This window comes from Gracilinanus agilis, chromosome 1 (assembly GCF_016433145.1).
Source record: "Gracilinanus agilis isolate LMUSP501 chromosome 1, AgileGrace, whole genome shotgun sequence".
NCBI lineage: Eukaryota > Metazoa > Chordata > Mammalia > Didelphimorphia > Didelphidae > Gracilinanus > Gracilinanus agilis.
Genome location: NC_058130.1, coordinates 758529610 through 758548407, shown reverse-complemented (window position 1 = coordinate 758548407; position 18798 = coordinate 758529610). Strand labels below are relative to the sequence as shown.

The 18798-nt window shown below is 45.2% G+C and overlaps 1 protein-coding gene across 1 annotated transcript in view; it reads left to right on the top strand.

Moving 5' to 3' along the window:
• Positions 1-595: 595 nt before the first annotated feature.
• SLC8B1 (solute carrier family 8 member B1) overlaps positions 596-18798 on the top strand; it is a 33954-nt gene continuing 15751 nt past the window's right edge. The window contains exons 1-8 of the mRNA XM_044673688.1: positions 596-664; positions 3770-3986; positions 11498-11650; positions 11898-11950; positions 12237-12293; positions 14012-14118; positions 14221-14388; positions 14525-14632. Of these exons, the coding sequence (XP_044529623.1) occupies positions 3963-3986; positions 11498-11650; positions 11898-11950; positions 12237-12293; positions 14012-14118; positions 14221-14388; positions 14525-14632 (670 nt within the window). The 5' untranslated portion in view covers positions 596-664; positions 3770-3962. The remainder of the gene's footprint in view (positions 665-3769; positions 3987-11497; positions 11651-11897; positions 11951-12236; positions 12294-14011; positions 14119-14220; positions 14389-14524; positions 14633-18798) is intronic.

The window sequence follows — 18798 nt, the reverse complement described above, 5'->3', positions numbered from 1 at the left end:
CCCCTGGGGAGGCAGTTCGGGGGAGGGGGATTGTAGGCACACCTAGATGGGGGAGGGGGCGATCTTGGCCGTCTAGACAGAATCTCGGGACTCCGCTTTCCTTCTCTTCCCAAACTCATCACCAGGAGCTGGAGCTGGATTGGAGGCTCATTTCTCAAGGATGTTTTATTTTGGCCTTTTCTTTTCCCGCCACAATCATTCCTGGAGATACTCTGCACCAGGCCCGGTACCAAAGGAAGATGGGGAAGCCAAAGCCCCCCAAGCCGGGACGTCGCCCGGCAGTGGCTGCAGCGTTCAGTGCCCACGGGTCCCCAGGGAGGGCGGGAAGGCTCTCTGGTCCATATCTGTGCTCTTCGGGCTCTGAACTTGAGGCCAACTGGCGGCGCGGGCTGCGGCCAACAGCGCGGGGCCCGGGTCCGAGCTCCCGGACGGGGGCGGGGCCTACTTGACCAAGTTGAAGGTCAGGCGGCGCGCGGGCCCTTTAAGGAGAAGGGGGAGGGGGAACCTCGGGGGTGGGACAGGGCCTGGAGGGGAGGGGACTGGGACCGGCTGAGGGGAGGAAGAGGAGGAGGAGGAGGAGAAGGAGGAGGAGGAGGAAGAACGGGGAGGAGGCAGTGGAGTCCGGCCCGGGAGAACTTAGAGTCGGGGGCCATGCGAGCCGGAGGTGAGTCCTCGTACTGGGGAGAGGCTTTCCTCTAATGTGGAGGCTAGGGACTCCCCGCCCCTCCCTCCTCCGGGGGCGAGCCGGGATATTGGGAGAGCAGCGCTCCAGTGAAGTGGCAGAGAGGGGGCGAACCCCGTCTGCGGCGAGACAGCGGGTGGGTCCCCCTAATGGTGCGAAGAGCCTGGGCGGAGGAAGAGAAGGGGACCGAAAGTTGTGCCCGCTCTAGCAGAGAGAAGGGGACTCCTGCCATTGGGGAGCAGTGCGGGGAGCCCGTCCTGGCATCTGGGAACTGGCACACAAAGTTATTTCCTCCTCGGAATCCTCCCGAAAAGTTCCTGTCAAGCTCCTCTGGGTCCCGCTCGGGTGCTCCCTTACCTTGAAACGTGGAGAGCGGCCGTCTGCCCACCTACCCTCCTGGCAGGCGGAGGAGGAGGAGGAGGAGGGAGGGGCGGGGCGGCCTGGAAAGGGGACGCCCCCATCCCCACCTCGGACTCCGCTGGCGCTGGCCTCTCTCCTCCCACTGGGAAAAGGCTGGACGTCCTCGGAGCCCCTGGCAGAACCCTGGCCAGGGGGATGCGGAAAAGATTTTTCCTGGGTAATCCGCTTGTGTGGGTGTGTCCCGGCGGCCCCCGCCCTCTCCCCGAGCTCTCCCGGGGGCTGCCTAATGACCCCTTCTTCGCTGCGTGCTTTTAAATGCCTAAGGCAGAATGTACCGGGCTACCGAGGAAGCCAATTAAATTGAAATATATTAATGGAAATTAGATTTTGAAGGTTCTCGGACCCCCTCCATCCTACGCCCCGATCTTTAGCCCTCTCCTGCCTTTTTAGCGACCAGGAAACGAGTCCAGAGAGAAGGGAAGGGATTTATTTACCCAAGACTGAATAAAAAGGCAGTTGACTGTGCCCTGCCTAGCCCCGAGGTCTTGTTCTGTCTTTTCAGTCATGTTAGATTCTTCCTGAGCCCATTTGGGGTTTTGTTGGCTAAGACTGTGGAGTAAATTGCCATTTTCTTCTTCAGTGTATCTCTGTTATACAGATGAGGAAACTGAGGCAAACAAAGTTAAGCGACTTGGCCAGGGTCACACAGCTACTAAGTGTCTGAAGATAGATTTGAACTCAGGTTATCCTGACTCCATCTAACCACTGCCCCATGTAGGGCCCCCCCCCCACTTTGGTCTCCTGATACCTCCAATTCCAGAGCTGTTTTCTGGGGTGGCAATCTTATTAATACCCATCATTCCATATACAGCAGTGGAGACTGGCTGGGATGACTTCAGAGTACAGTCATGAAAGTCGAGGTAGCCAGAATAAGGAATCCACTCACGTGGTCGTGAAGCCTGAAGGTCTGGATTCAAGTCCCTCCTGAAGCAGACTAGCTATGTGAGCCTTTAGCCAAACACTTAAGCTGTGTGCCCTGGGCTCCTCTCCTACTGTGTAGTTCAACTCCCTGAAATAAGCCAAACCGGTGGCTGCCTCTGGTTAATCTCTCCTACATGCCTGGGCTGCTCTGAGGGAGGAGTTGGATCTGGGCTAGGCTCTACCCTCAGGGGGTTTACAATCCAGTTTGGTTACCTCCTTCCCTTTCTCTACCAGCCCTACTAGGGGCAGGGGCTTAGGTAGGCTTTGACTCTGTTCCACTCACAATGTAGCTACTTCATAAAATATTGAATGGGGTTGGGGGGAAGCACTGCAGTAACACTGGGGGAAATCAAATAATCTCTCAAGGGCAGCCACCAAAAAAAGATTACAAACCAGAAGTACTCAGAAAAGAGGAGACTTTACTTTGGGATTGGTGATCAGGGAGGGCTTCCTGGAGATGGAGGGTCTTTGAGATTAGTCACACTCCATTCAGTCCAAGGGGCCCTGGAGGAGAACTAGTTGGTGGAATCCCATGAGGTCAAGGATTACTGTATTAATGGATAGATAGTCAAGGAGACAAGGCTTCAAATCCTCCCTCAGATACTTAATAGCCATGTGATCTTGAGTAAGTCATTTCAAGTCATCTGTCAAAATGAAGAAGTTTGAGCTCTGTGGTCTCCAAAGTTTCCTTCAAGCTCTCAGAAAGATTTGGGTTCAGATCCCATCAAACTTGCTAGCTGTGTGACCCTGAACAAGTCAGTATCTTTGTGCCTCAGTTTCCTTTTCTGTAAAATGAGAGGGTTTGGACTCCATAGTCTCTCACATTCTCTTCAAGCTCTCAGAAGGATTTGGGTTCAGATCCCATCAAACTTGCTAACTGTGTGACCCTGAACAAGTCAGTATCTTTGTGCCTCAGTTTCCTTTTCTGTAAAATGAGAGGGTTTGGACTCCATGGTCTCTCACATTCCCTTCAAGTTCTCAGAAAGATTTGGGTTTAGATTCCATCAAACTTGCTAACTGTGTGACCCTGAACGAATCAGTATCTTTGTGCCTCGGTTTCTTTATCTGTAAAATGAGAGGTTTGGGGCTCCATAGTCTCTAACATTCCCTTCAAGCTCTCAGACTTGGCTTCAAATTCTTTTACATCGTCTAGCCCTGTGACCTTGAACAAGTCAATATCATTGTGCCTCGATTTTCCCGATCTGTAAAATGAGGGAGTTTAGGCTCCATAGCCTCCAAGGTCCTCTAGTTCTAAAGCTATGATCCTGGAAATGAGGAGGGAGCCAGGAAGTGCAGAGTGAGAGCTGGGATTTGGAGACAAGAAAACCAGAGCTCAGTCAGTCACTGTGTGACCCTGGCAAGTCACTTGGCTTCTGTCTGATTCAGTCTCCTCTTTCCCGGTAAAATGAGGATAATAATGACACCCCTTCACAGGGTTGTTGAAAGATCAAATGAGATAACAGGCCAAGAAAGTGAGTCGAGATCTTAAAGCACTGCTTGGAAGCTAGGAAGGAAAGACAAACTCCTTAGGGGCAGGGTAGAGCCCAGGGGCCTAAGATTCCTCGGTGCCTAGGGGATAGGCAGAGCCCATGGGGCCTGGGTGCCCAGGAGGCTGAGGTCCTCCTCAGGGGCAGAACCCCTTGGTGCAGAGCCCAGGGGGCTAGAGTGGCCAGGCCCAGAAGCAGAGAGACTGTAGTGCTTTGTGGTTGGACATTCAAAAACATCATCTTTTTTTCTTCTCTCCAGGAGATTGAGAAATACTCGTCCCCTGCACGTGATAGAAGAGGAGGAAAAAGCCTTCTTCCTGCTCCCTAGAATGTTCTCTTCTCTTTTCCCCTCTCCCCAGGCTGTTGGACCTGCCAGCCTGTGAAAGCCGAGGATTCAGCCTCTGAGGGTTAGGGCAGCAGGAAGCCCCATCCCTCCTGCTGTACAGGAAGGAATGAATATCACAGCAGATAGAGACGTGAGTACTGGGGAGCCTGGGAGGGGGCTGTAGAGAGATCGTGACGCAGTGGGAAACGGGACTGAATGGTCCCACAAATTAAGGACTTTCTAAACAAGGGCTGTTTAAAGAAAACACTTTGTAAAACTTCAAGCATTCTAGGACTTGGAATTATTGTTACTAATCTCGTAAAGGTTTGCAGACCATTTTCCGAGTTATTTGGTCGAGCGAAGTCGTTACGATTACGACATCGTGAGAGTTAATATTATGATGTTTTGAAATGATAACAAGATGAGGTAGTTACTGTGATGCTTTGACAGATGAGGACACTGAGGCCAGGCCACACAATGAATATGTGTCTGAGACAGGGCTCAAATCCAGACTAGTCCTCTAATGAAGAGGAAGGTGCTGTCATCCCCATTTTAGAGAGGTAGAAACTGAGGCTCAAACAGGCTGAGGGATTTTCCCAGGGTTTATGCAACTATACATGTCTTAGGTGGGATTTGAACCCAAGTCTTTCTGACTCCAAGATCAGTGTTCTATCCATTGTACTACCCTTGTTGGTCCCAGGTAAGGTCACACAGGTGATAAATAGCAGAAATGGGATTTGAGGGGGCAGCTGGGTAGCTCAGTGGATTGAGAACCAGGCCTAGAGACGGGAGGTCCTAGGTTCAAATCTGACCTGAGACACTTCCTAGCTGTGTGACCCTGGGCAAGTCACTTGACCCCCATTGCCTACCCTTACCACTCTTCTGCCTTGGAGCCAATACACAGTATTGACTCCAAGACGGAAGGTGAGGGTTTAAAAAAAAAAAAAAAAAAGAAAAGAAAGAAAGAAATGGGATTTGAACTCAGATCCTCTCAGTCCAAATCCAGGCCTCTTTCCACTATATCATCACTCTTATCACTAAAACATTTTTATGTGGAGAGGTATCTGAATATTTCTTCGTCTGTTGTTTCTCTCTTCTCTGCCCCTAGCAATAACAATAATAAACATTTCTGTAGCACTTACTATGTGCCTGACATTGTACTAAGCACTTTACAAATATTATCTAATTTTTCCCAGCTGTGTGACCCTGGGCAAGTCACTTGACCTCCATTGCCCACCCTTACCACTCTTCCACCTATAAGACAATACACCAAAATTAAGGGTTAAAAAAAAAAAAAAAGCAAATATTATGTAATTTGATCCGTAGAACATCCCGAGGGGGGGGGGGGAGGTGCTTTTTTTATCCCTATTTAACGGTTTAGGAAACTGAGGCAAATAGAGGTTAAGAGACTTACCTATGGCCACAACTAGAAAATGTCTAAAGCTGGATTTGAATAATAGTTATAACACTTACTATGTGCCAGACACTGTGCTAAGATTCTTGGGCACACAACTAGTAAATGAGATGGGATTTGAGCACAGATTATAAGCGAGATGGGAGTTGACCCAATTCTAAGGGTTGGAAGGGACCTTGGGGACCACAGAGCCCATTTTACATTTATAGGAAACTGAGGCACAGAGCTATTAAATGACTTGTCCACAGTCACACAGCTAGTAAGTGAGAAGGGATTTGAACCCAAGCCTTTCTGAGAGCTCCAAAGGAACCTTGGAGACTATGGATCCCAGATCCCCCTCATTTTATAGAGGAGGAAACTGAGGCACAGTTATATAGGGTAGACATCCCCAATTCCATGATCAATTTTTCTGTGTCATGAATTCAAGCTCCCACCCACCTGTTTCCATTTCTTCCCTCGGTCTTTTTCTTAGAGCCAATTTCTTGAAGCCAGCTCACCTCTCTACCTGTAGGATGGAAGGGGCGGGACAAAAGAGTTTCATTCCAACAACTTTTTATGAAATTCTCATTTCTGAGTATGGCTTTGGGCAAACCCCACAGCATGTCTAAGCCTCTGCTTCCTTATGGGGCTCAGATTAGATTCACCTGATTACCTTCTGGCATTTTTCTTGGATCCTCCGATCTGCCCTGGAATGTAAACCCTCTGAGGATAAGAATTCCCTTCTTTCTGTCTTATGCACCCTCAGTATACTTCCCCAGAAGCTACTATTTCAAAAAGTGAATTGATTTGTTTGTTTATCACATTAAAGCTCCCAGGTGTCTCCCTCTTGCCCTCCCCACTCCAAATTAGAGAAGGCATCATTTTTTTTTTTTTTTTTTTTCATTTTAAACCCTTAACTTCTGTGTATTGACTTTAGGTGGAAGATTGGTAAGGGTAGGCAATAGGGGTCAAGTGACTTGCCCAGGGTCACACAGCTGGGAAGTGTCTGAGGCCGGATTTGAACCCAGGACCTCCCGTCTCTAGGCCTGGCTCTCAATCCACTGAGCTACCCAGCTGCCCCGAGAAGGCATCATTTTACAAGTTTATTCAGATAAGATTTCTGTTGCTCCATATAAGGTTCCCTTGGTTCTGCTCATTTCACTTCTTATCATTTCTTATAGGTCTTTTCAGGTTTTTAACTTAATTTTTTTTTTCAATTACCTATAGAAACAATTCTTTCTGAGAAATTTAATTTAATTAATTGAGAAGATTTTTCCCATGATTACAAGATTCTTGTTCTTTCCCTCCCTTCCCCCTCCCATAGCCAACACACAATTCCACTGGGTTTTACATGTGTCATTGATCAAGACCTATTTCCATATTATTAATATTTGCACTGGGGTGATCATTTAGAGTCTACATTCCTAATCGTATCGCCATCAAACCATGTGATCAAGCAGCTGTTTTTCTTCTGATTTTCTGCTCCCACAGTTCTTCCTCTGGGTGTGGATGATGTTCTTTCTGTAGAAACAATTCTTAACAATTGTTTTCTGACATTTTGTGATTCAGATTCTCTCTTTCTCCCTCCTCATTACCCCACCTAGTCTGATATAGGTTATACCAGTGCTTTCATGCAATACATATTTCCATATTCCCTGTTTTCCTGACCAAAGACACATCACATATACAATAAAAAACTCATGGAGGAAAGAAATAACATGAAGGACAGTGTGCTTTGATCTGCAGTCAAATTCCAGTGGTTCTTTCTTTGGCTGGGGATAGCATTCTTTTTTTTTTTTTTTTAATTTTTTTTTTTTTTTTTTAATTTTAAACCCTTAACTTCTGTGTATTGACTTATAGGTGGAAGAGAGTGGTAAGGGTAGGCAGTGGGGGTCAAGTGACTTGCCCAGGGTCACACAGCTGGGAAGTGTCTGAGGCCGGATTTGAACCTAGGACCTCCTGTCTCTAGGCCTGGCTCTCAATCCACTGAGCTACCCAGCTGCTCCAGATAGCATTCTTTTTTTTTATCTTGAGTCTCTTTTCCCATGTTTGTTTGACTCATCTGGAACAGACACTTAACTTTACAAGATGGTAGATAGAGACCAAGTGGAGTCACTAGTGTTATTTAATTTTTTTTTAAAACCCTTACCTTCTGTTTTAGAACCAATTACTAAGTATTGGATCCTGGGAAGAAGAACAGTAAGGGCTAGGCAATTAGGGTTAAGTGACTTGCTCAGGGTCACTCAGGAAGTATCTGAGGCCAGATTTGAACCTAGGACTTCCCATCTCTAAACCTGACCCTCTATCCACTGAGCCATCTGCCCACCCACTCCATATTTTAAAAAAATTAATTTGCTTATACTTTCTCAAGACACAGAAGTATTCCATTACAATCATATTCCACAATTTATTCAGCCATTCCCCAATTGATAGACATTTGCCCAGTTTCTAGTTCTTTGCTCCCACAAAGAGAGCTGCTATAAATATTTTAGAAACTTCAGGTTTTTTTTCCTTTATCTCTGATCTTCCTGGGAAATAGACCAAATAGTGGCATTATTGGAACTTAAGGGTATACACAGTTTTATAACTCTCTGGGCATAATTCCAGATTGCTCCTTAAAATGGTTGGATCAATTTGCAGTTCCACCAACAATGTATTAGTGTCTTCATTTTTCCACATTTCCTCCAGCATTTGCCCTTTTATCACTTCAGCCAATCTGATGGATGTAAGATGATATCTCAGTTGTTTTGATTTGAATTTCTCTAATCAGTAATGATATAGAGCATTTACAAAAAATAAGATTATATTTATATATATGGCTTTGGAAGGTGCCATTTTTTGAAGACCCAGTTGGAAAGTGTGGACCCTGGGGGCCACTGGTTCTCCCATTCAGGGACCCACAGGTGACTAGATTTACAAGACTGAATTTGCAGCGAGGCACTTCTGAATGGCTCAAGGCACCTATCTCAGACTGGATGAGGAAGAGCTACTAAACACTTTTGTGAAATCTGGAAAAAAGACAAATATCCTCCAGTTCTGGATTACGCTATCCGATCCTCCCACTTACTAGCTGACCTTGGGCAGTCAGACACCTTCTGAAAGCCACAGGGTTGAACTAGATTTACAAGTAAGATCCTTCCCATTTCTATATCTGTGACCTTCTGTCTCGGTTTTGACTTAAGAACCACAAAAACCTCTTCCTCTGTTTCAAAAAAGGTCAATAATTTAATAGACTCAAACTTTCCCAGAAACTCTGGGGTTGGGTGGAAAGTGAGACTCACCTTTTTGACAGGGCAGGTGATTATCTCAGGTTTCCCTCCTTGAAACCCACTAAGGCAGAACCACAATTCCTCGTCTCTCTTCTGGGAAGGTTTCTGGACTAAGCTTCAGTCTGGAATCTAGCAGCTGAAATCCTAAGGGGAAGCAGAGCAGATCTAACCAGTCTTTTTTCCTGGATGGGTCAGACCCAGAAGAATGTGGTTGACCCAGGAAGAAAAGATCTGATAAAGGTTTAGATTTGATAAAGCCCCAGATGGGGCTTAGCCCAGGGTTATGCCAGAACTTCCTCCAGGACACTATCATACATGATGCCTCACTGTTTCTCATAGGGATCATGCCATGATGCTGGCTTGCTGGACAAGTCCCTTGAGTTCTTCTGCCTCAGTTTCTCCTCTGAAAAATGAGATTGGACCTTCCAACACCAAAATGTTAATCCTTTGATCCCTGGAGAGCTCCCCCTCTGCTGGGAAGGAGGAGCCTTCAAGAACCCAGAATCCCCCCTCAGGACAGGATAAGGCAGCACAGGAGGTCCTTAGAGGACAGAGAAGTCACATAGAGAGATAGCGTATGAGTTAGGATGTCATAGGTGACTGACACCTCATAAGCAGTAGGGTACCAGTGAAGGTCTTGGGTACACAAGATCCTATATTGGACCTGGAGTCAGGAAGACCTGGGTTCAAATTCTACCTCAGACACTTAGCCATATGGCCTTTGGGGAAGTCATTTCACCTCTGTGTGCTTCAGTTTCATCATCTGTAAACTAATAACAACACCCAGGATCATTGTGAGATCAACTGAGCTAATATAAGTAAAGTGCCTTCCACATCTTAAAGGACTATGGTAAAGGCTAGCTTTTTTTTTTTTTTACTATTAATTACTATTACTATAACTGTTACTATTAGTATTACTATCACCACTATTACTCTGAGTATTATTACTGTTATTCTATTATTTTAAAATTATATACTGTTATTTTAGTACTATTTATATGTTTTTACTGTAGAAGTGCTTTGCATATCTTAAAAGTACTGTCATACTAGTATAACAGCTAGCTTTTTTACTATTAGTAGTAGTATAGTTTTTACTATTACTATTAGTATTGCTGTCACTATTATTACTATTATCATTACTATGGGTATTATTACTCTTATTATTATCACTATTAGTTCTATTACTGTTACCATTACCATGCTATTACTATTGTTACTATTGTAAGTAGGAATAGTAGTACTATTGCTGTTATTATATTCGCATTACTATTACCACTGTCATTGCTGTATTATTACTACTACTATTAACATTACTATTATTTGATAGTGCTAGTACTTTAATGTTATTGCTATTAGTATCACTATTATAACTATTACTACTATCATACTGTAAAAATTAAAGTATCATTCTTATTCCTGTTATTACTATCACCATTTTTATTAACAATATTACTCTTAGTACTATTACTGTTATTACTATTAGTACTACTATTACTGTTATTATTCTTAGTGTCACTATTAACATTACTATGGTAATTAGTATTACTAGCACTATTTCTGTCATCACTATTAGCATTACTATGACTATTATTACTACTGTCATTACTATGGATATAATTATTATCAACACTACTATTACCATTACTGTTTTTTATTAGTACTATTACTGGTATTATTATTAGTATCATTCTTGCTATTATTATTTTTATCATTATTGCTATTTTAATTAATTAATTAATTAATTAATTCATTTATTTATTTTTAAGCTCTTGCTTTCCTTCTTGGAGTCAATACTGTGTATTGGCTCCAAGGCAGAAGAGTGGTAAGGGTAGGCAATGGGAGTCAAGTGACTTGCCCAGGGTCACACAGCTGGGAAGTGTCTGAGGCCGGATTTGAACCTAGAACCTCCCATCTCTGGGCCTGGCTCTCAGTCCACTGAGCCACCTAGCTATTCCCCCATTATTACTATTACTACTAGTGCCACTATTACTAAGAGTTTTATTAGTATTACCACTATTATTATTGACATCACTATTAGTGTTATTATAAGTATCACAATTGCTATTACTATTGCCATTACTATTATTACTATTATTACTGTTACTACTATTAGTGTCACGATTGCTATCGTTACTATTGCCAGTTGCTATTATTAATATTATTAGTAGTACTGTTATTGTTACTGCTATTAGTATCATGATTGCTATGGTTAATATTACTATTATTGATATTATTAATAGTACTATTATTATTACTACTATTAGTGCCATAGTTGCTATTATCATTACTATGGGATTGCTCTTGTTACTATTATAATTATTATAATAGTACTAGTACTCTTATTACTATTAGCATTACTATTTTTTTTTAAACCCTTAACTTCTGTGTCTTGGCTCCTAGGTGGAAGGGTGGGCAATGGGGGTCAAGTGACTTGCCCAGGGTCACACAGCTGGGACGTGTCTGAGGCCGGATTTGTATTACTGTTATTACTATTAGTCTCACTGTTGCTATTGTTACTATTGCTCTGAATATTATTATATTACTGTTGCTCTTACTATCAGAACTATTCCTAATAAGCTTGATTACTATTGCTGTTCCTGCTATTATTATTGTTAGTGTAACCGTTACCATTATTCTCACTGTTATTGTTACCATTGCCCGCCCTATTAGTCCCATGAACACAATCGCCACTATTATTGCCCTTGTTGCTGCTGTTCTTATTCTTACTGCTACTACTATTACTGGAGGGGCCTCAGAGGCCGTCTAGACCCACCCCCACCCCTAGTTTTACAGATAAGGCGTTGGGAGGGAGCTGGAGGGAGATAGACCTCTCTGTGCCTGGGTGATGATGAGGATGATGGTGCCATGCAGCTGGGCACAGGTTGGGGAGGGCTGTTGGAGCCCTCCTTGCGGGTGGGTTCTGGCTCCTTTCCCCACTCCGTGTGGGCAGAGGCCAGGGTGGATTTCCCTGATGGTTTTCTGCCTTTGTCCCCTCACCAGTGCAGGGAGGTGAGCCGCCTGAACGACTCCGTGAAGTGTCTCTTTATCCTGACCAACCCAGACTGCCAGATCGATGGTGGCTATTTCGACTACCTCCGTGCCATCTTCTGCCTCTTCCCCCAGAACCTTCTGCCCTTGGCAGTCACCCTCTATGTGAGACTCTGCCCTTGGGTCCCTAACCCTGCCCCATGCCCCCACCCCCATCCACACAAGGGCCCCAAGGGGCAGGGTAGAAGGGGGGCAGGAGCCTCAGCTGGCCGAGAGGATCTCCAGGTGTCACAGCCACTCAGTCTTGGGGGGGGAGGGGTTAGCTGAAGCAGGGGACTCCCCTCCTGCCATCACTGGGGCTTTGATGTCCATCCTCCTGACCCTAATAGCCTCCATCCCTGGGCTTTGCTAGGTGTTCTGGGTCCTCTATCTCTTTCTGATCCTTGCAGTAACAGCTGAGAAGTTGTAAGTCTGACCTTTGCCAAGCTTGGGGTGGTGGGGATGGTGGAGGGTGGTGGAGGTGGGGAGGAGCATCTACACCCTTGGAGTGGGAGGAGGAGTTACAGAGGGGGCAATGGCGGCTGCAATGGGAATCAGTGCCTTGTTTTCCCCTGTATCCACTGTGGGGCATGGCCTCTAAGGCTCCAAGTGAGCCCAGAAACAAGATGGTGAATTGAAAGAAATAGGCCTGTTACCTCTCTGGGCTTGGGGGGCGGGGGGGCGGCTCCATTATCAGCCTTTCTCCTTGCAGTTTCTGCCCCAACTTGTCAGCGATCTCTACCACCTTGAAGCTTAGCCACAATGTGGCAGTATCTTTTTCAGAGATGGGGTCTGTGGAGAGTGCCCTGGAAAGAGAAACTGGAGTTGGGGGAATAAAGGGAAGACTTTGGTAATGGAGAGAAGGTGGAAAATGGCAAGGAAACTAGTAAAACAGGGATAATATTGGGAGGATAGGGAAGAGAATGAGGAGATGAGGAGAGGGAGGGGAAAATGAGTAATGGAGAAGAAAAGTCTAAAGATTGCGGGGGTGGGGAGGGAGTCTGAAGTCATAGTGAGAAGTCTGAGGTCAAGGGGGGAAGTCTGGGGTCATGGGGAGAAGAGAATTATGGAGTCAGGGGAAGAAGAGAAGTATGGGGTGGTGTAAGGGTTAAAAATTAAAAGTTAGACTAAATATATAAAAATGTAGTTGCTGAAATTATTACTCAAGTCAGAATGACTTTTTATGGTAGTTTTATTTACAAAAGGAGAAAGAGTGAAAGTAAGGAAATCAGAGAGAGAGTGGATAATCACTCCAGCCTGATCCTAACCAGGCAGGGCTTCAGAGGTCCCAGCAAAGGGAACACAGAGGTAAATTAAACAAGGGTTTTAGCTACAAGGCCTCCTCCAAGACGAGGGACCCCTCCTGAGGCTAGTACCTCCAGAAAAGCCAGAAAAGGGAGTCAGCCTTTTTCACTCACCCATGTGGTAGTTCTAAGGGAAAATCTAAGAACAGTCCAAGGTCCCAAGCTGGAGCTCTTTCAAGGTCAAGTTTGAAGGCAAAAAAGCTGGTCCCAGGAAGTTCTTGCCACTTTTAAAGACCCTTCCTTTTACTTTACGTGGACTAATTATAGCTATAGCTTTACTTAAGACTGCCCAGGGGGCAGTCAGTCAATTCTGATTGTCACCCACTATATGCACATGTGGGTCACAGACTTCCCCATACTTAAAGTGGGATATATACACTTCTGGTGATTAAATCTAAAAATAGGCAGAGGAGAGTTAATCCCAGCTTCACAATCCCCCCTCTGATCATTTGGGAGACTAGTCTCCCCAACTGATCATTTGACTTAATCATAATGTAAGGAGAAATCTAGGGTTATGGGGGGAGACATCTGGAATCATGGAGAGGAGAGAAGAAAGGGCTTATGGGAATCAGGATTATAGGTGGGACAGAAGTCTGAAAAGTCTGGAGTCATGAGAATTCTAGAGTCATGGGAAAAAGAGAAGTCTGAGAAGTCTGGGATCATGGAGAGAAGTCAGGTCAGTGGGAGAAATCTGAGGTCCTAGAGCACAGCCTAGGAGAATGGAGAAAAGGCCCAGGAAATTGAGGGCAAGACAAGGAGCCTGGGAGAGTCTAGGGAATGATAAAGATGAGAAAGAAGGAGTAGAGGAACAGGGTCTAGAAGGCTGATTAGGGAGAAGATCTCAGACTAGGTCAGAGACTCAAGAGATGGAGATGATGGGATTCTGGGCTGGAAAGTATGGGAGAAGGTCCTGGGACAGCATTGGCAAACCTTTTAGAGACCAAGTGCCCAAATTGCACTTTCAAGCTGCCTGTGAGTCCCCCACATTACTTAAGACAGAAGAGGGAGGAAGTGCTTGAATTTGGCTGCTAAGCAGAGGGGCGGGGCATGTGAAAAATGTCCCCTCCAGCACACTGGGGGATGCGTGCTATGCCTTTGCCAACATGGTCCTAGGGCATTGCTTCTACCTGGGAGGGGTTGGAATCTATCCTTGCAGTGGCCCTCCTTGACCTGGTCTTCTCCATGGCGTCACCTTCTTGGCCTTCGGCAATGGTGCCCCCGATGTCTTCAGTGCAATAATAGCATTCTCCAATTCCCGGACAGCTAGCCTGGCTATTGGGGCTCTCTTTGGTATGGGGGTACAGGAATAAGACCGGGCAGGTGGCAGCTGGGAGGAGTTTGGGAGGGGCTCTGTCCTAACCTGACCTGATGGCACCATGGTGGTCCCCTCAGGCGCTGGTGTGCTGGTCACCACTGTAGTGGCTGGTGGTATTGCCATCATCCGGCCCTTCACAGCAGCCTCCAGGCCCTTCTTCAGAGACATCATCTTCTACATGGTGTCTGTTTTCCTGACCTTCACTGTGCTCTACAGAGGCAGAATCACCCTGGCTTGGAGCCTAGGTAAGCCTTGGACTGGGGAAGGAGCACTGGGGGGAGCCAGCACTGGGCCAGTGAAGGACTCAGGGCAGGGGGCAGGGTAGGGAGCCAGGGGGATGCTGGGACCTCAGGCCTCTCCGTCTCACCTTCTTGTTGGCAGGTTACCTGGGCTTCTACGTCTTCTATGTGTCTACTGTTCTCCTCTGCACCTGGCTCTATAAGCGGCTGAATGTGGCAGCGGTCACCCCCTCCCTTCTTGATTTCCCAGGTAAGGGGAACCTTGTCCTGGGGAGGGCATGGCCCTGAGGAGTGGGGGGCAGTAGCTTCCAGGATCTTGTCTCTCTTCTCTCCTTGTGTTTCCTCAAGCTGAGCTCTGCTCCCTCAGAGTCTTACCTTCCTGTGTCACCTCCCAGCAGGTAAGGTGACAGTGAGCTGGAAGGGACCTCAGACCCATCCAATTAAACCCCGTCATGTTATCATTGAGGAATCTAAGGTTCAGAGATGTGACTTGCCCAAGGTCACACAGTAGTAAATAACTGAGCTGGGATTTGAACCCAAGTCTTCTGACTTGAACACCAGCCCCAAGTAGTAGAAATCCATCCATCCATCAGTCAATCAGCAAGCATGTTGTTGTGGTCCATCAGTCCTTTTTCAGATGTGTCCAACACTATGTGATATTGTTTGGGGCTTTCTTGGCAAAGATCCTGGAATAGTTGGCCATTTCCTTCTCATTTGACAGATGAGGAAACTGAGGCAGACAGGTTAAGCAATTTGCCCAGGATCGCTCAGTTAGTAAGTGTATAACTCTTTGTGGCCTTGTTTGGGTTGTTTTTTAAAATAAAAACAAAACAAAACAAAACAAAAAACCCCACCTTCTCTCTTAGAATCAATACTGTGTATTGGTTCCAAGGCAGAAAATTGGTCAGGGCTAGTCAATGAGAGTTAAGTGACTTACTCAGGGTCACCCAGCTAGAAAAGTGTCTGAGGTCACATTTGAACCCAAGACCTCTCATCTCTAGGCCTGGCTCTCAATTTACTGAGTCCCCTAGCTGCCCTCACCCCCCAATTTGGGGTTTTCATGGCAAAGATCCTGAAGCAGATCACTATTTCCTTCTCTAACTCATTTGTCAGATGAGGAACCTGAGGCAGACAAGGTTAAGTGACTTGTCCAGGATCACACAGCTAGAAAGTATCTGAGGCTAGATTCAAAGTCAGATCTTCCTGACTCTAGACCCAGTACTCTAACCACTGCACCTCCCTTTTAGTATTCTACTTGCCCCACCACCTTTTTTCAAGCCATCCCAGCCACAAAGTTGTAGCATAACAATGGCTAGCATTTCAATCCTGCTTTCAGGTTTCTAAAGTGATTTCTATATGGTATCTCAATTTGATCTGCAACAACCCTGGCCAGGAGGTGGTGCTATTCTTGTATTCCTTTTAGAGCTGGGGAAGCTGAGTCTGAGAGAAGTGACACAGCCTCTCTGAGGGAGAAGAGCCTTGAGGGACCTTCTAGCCCACCCAGGCCATACTTAAATGGGGAATCTCGTCTATGGCCATTCTTAGTGTTAGAGCTAAAGGGTGGGTCAGAGCTCACTGAATCTGCCCCGTCGTCTTTTCAGATGGGGAAACTGAGACCCAGGAAAGTTAAATTACTTTTCCAGGGGGAAACAAATAGTAGGATTTTAACCCAAATCTTGAGCCTCCAAATGAAATGCCCCTTCAAGTATACCATGATTTCTCCTTGTCTTAAAAAGCAGTGCTTGTAAGGGTTGCCCAAGAAAGATTTCAGGTGATGAGAAACTCTTCACATTTGATTTATCCACTTCTAAACTTGTCCCTCCTCCTCCTTATGCTGCCAGGTGTCTCCTTTCATTCATTCATTCATTCATTCATTCATTCATTCATTCATTCATTCATTTTGACCAATTACATGTAATAACAAATTTTCACACTAGTTTTCCTAAATTATATGATCGACCTTATCTCCCTCCCTCCCTCCTCTCCCCCTTGCTGGTGCTGGGTGCGATTCAATCTGGATTATACATGTATTATCACACAAAAAATATTTCCATGTTGTTCATTTTTGGAAGAGCAGCTGCCTCCTCCTGGACAGGATCGAGGGACCCTGGGTACTGTCTCCTTTTCCTAATGTACAAACCCCAGGAAGGTCACCAGCTAATTAATGCCAGATGTAGGAATAGAACTGAGTTCTCCTGGGCCTCAGCCTTGGGCTCTCTCCCCTATCCATCATTGCCCAGCCTTGCCCTTATTCTCTCTTTGAGTCTTATCTCTCCAGCTAGTCTAGAAGGTTCTAGAGCAAGGGACCTTGGATTATTTTATATATTATTCTATAATGTCTGGTCATTCAGTTGTGTGTCCTATTCCCGTGGCAGGCCCTCCTGTCCTCCGCTATCTCTCCAAGTCTGTCCAAGTCCTTGTTCATTGCTTCCATGATACTATCCATCCCATCCTCCATCAGCCCCTTCTCTGCTATCTTTAATTTTTTTTTTTTTTTACTCCTTCCTTACCCTCTGTTTTAGGATCAATACTAAATATTGGTTCCAAGGCAGAAGAATGGTAAGGGCTAAGCAACTGGGGTTAAGTGACTTGCCCAGGGTCACAAAGCAGGGAAGTGTCTGAGGCCAGTTTTGAGCCCAGTTTCTCCCATCTCTGGGCCTGACTCTCCATCCACTGAACCACCTACCTACTCCCTGCAGTGATCTTTGAACCCAAGAATATAAAACCAGACAGTGCCTCCATTTCTTCTCTCTCTCTCTCTCTCTCTCTCTCTCTCTCTCTCTCTCTCTTTTAAAAACCCTTCCTTACCTTCCGTCTTGGAGTCAATACTGTGTATTGGTTCCAAGGCAGAAGAGTGGTAAGGGTGGGCAATGGGGGTCAAGTGACTTGCCCAGGGTCACACAGCTGGGAAGTGTCTGAGGCCAGATTTGAACCTAGGACCTCCCGTCTCTAGGCCTGATTCTCAATCCACTGAGCTACCCAGCTGCCCCCCATTTCTTCTCTTTTTTGCCGGGAAATGATAGGGCCAATTGCCAGGATCTTAGGTTGGTTTTCTTGATTGTTAAGCTTCAAGCCATTCTCCTTTCACCCTCATCAGGGGGCTTCTTAATTCTTCTTTACTTTCTGCCATCACGGTAGCATCATCTGCACATCTGAGACTGTTGATGTATCTCCCAGCAACCCTAATTCCAGCTTTCAATTTCATTCAGCCTGGCATTTCTCATGATGTCTCAGCATAACATTTCAATAAATAAAGTGACAATATACAGTTTTATCACTCTCCTTTTCCCATCTTAAAGCAATTAGTTGTTCCATATTCAGTTCTCTTTAAAAAACAACAACAAAAAAACAACCTTTACTTTCTGTCCTAGTGACAATTTGAGGTTGGGGTTAAATGACTTGCCCAGGGTCACACAGTTTAGGCAGTGTCTGAAGCCATATTTGAACTCAAGTCATCCCAACTCCAGGCCTTGCATGTAAAAGATAATTGAATTAAGGAACTTCAGCTTATATCCACTATTTTATGCCTTGGGATAACAGTATATTCTCTTCATGTAATCCCATTAGATAATCAATATTTTAGGGATATGTTATAAAGAATAATCCCAATTGTTCATTGATTGAATAATTACATATGAGAATTAGCACTCAATAATCATATTGTGAGTAAAATAACTCTTCCTTGCCAAGGGGAGTTATATACCTGCCTCCAGCATCCTAGAATATGTGTAGACATTATGATACCTTGGTTGGCTTTGAAGCTACAAGGGTGAGCTTGGCTTTTTTTTTTTAAACCCTTACTTTCCATCTAAAAATCAATACTGTGTATTGTTTCATCTAAAAATCAATACTGTGTATTGTTCCAACGCATAAGATTGATAAGGGCTGGGCAATGTGGGTTAAGTGACTTGCCCAGGGTCACACAGCTAGGAAGTGTTTGAGGCCAGATTTGAATCCAGAGTCTTCTATCTCTAGGCCTAGCTCTCAATCCACTGAGCCACTCAGCTGCCTCCCTATCTTGGCTTTTACCTTGGTATAGAATGGATGAAGATGAGAAAAAGACTTGACCTTCTTGAAGAAGACCTTCTAAAAGACAAAACTCTGGTTGCCCCTTCTGAAAAGAAATATTTGGAAGACCACTCCCCTTTTAAGGGGGGGTGGTGTCTGTGTAATCTGACTTCATATATTCCAGTTGACAAATGAGCTTGAGACCTTTGGCCAAGCTGGGATGGGCCTGCACACTGACATTTTATAATTTAAAATTTTCTACAATAAAATGTCAATGTATTGAATATGGCTCAGATAATTGCTTTTTCATTTTTACAGGTGCTCTATCCTCTATGCTACCTAACTGTCCCACATGTTAAGTTCTGACTGTTGCTTTTTGGCCCACATACATGTTTTTCAAGTAAGAAG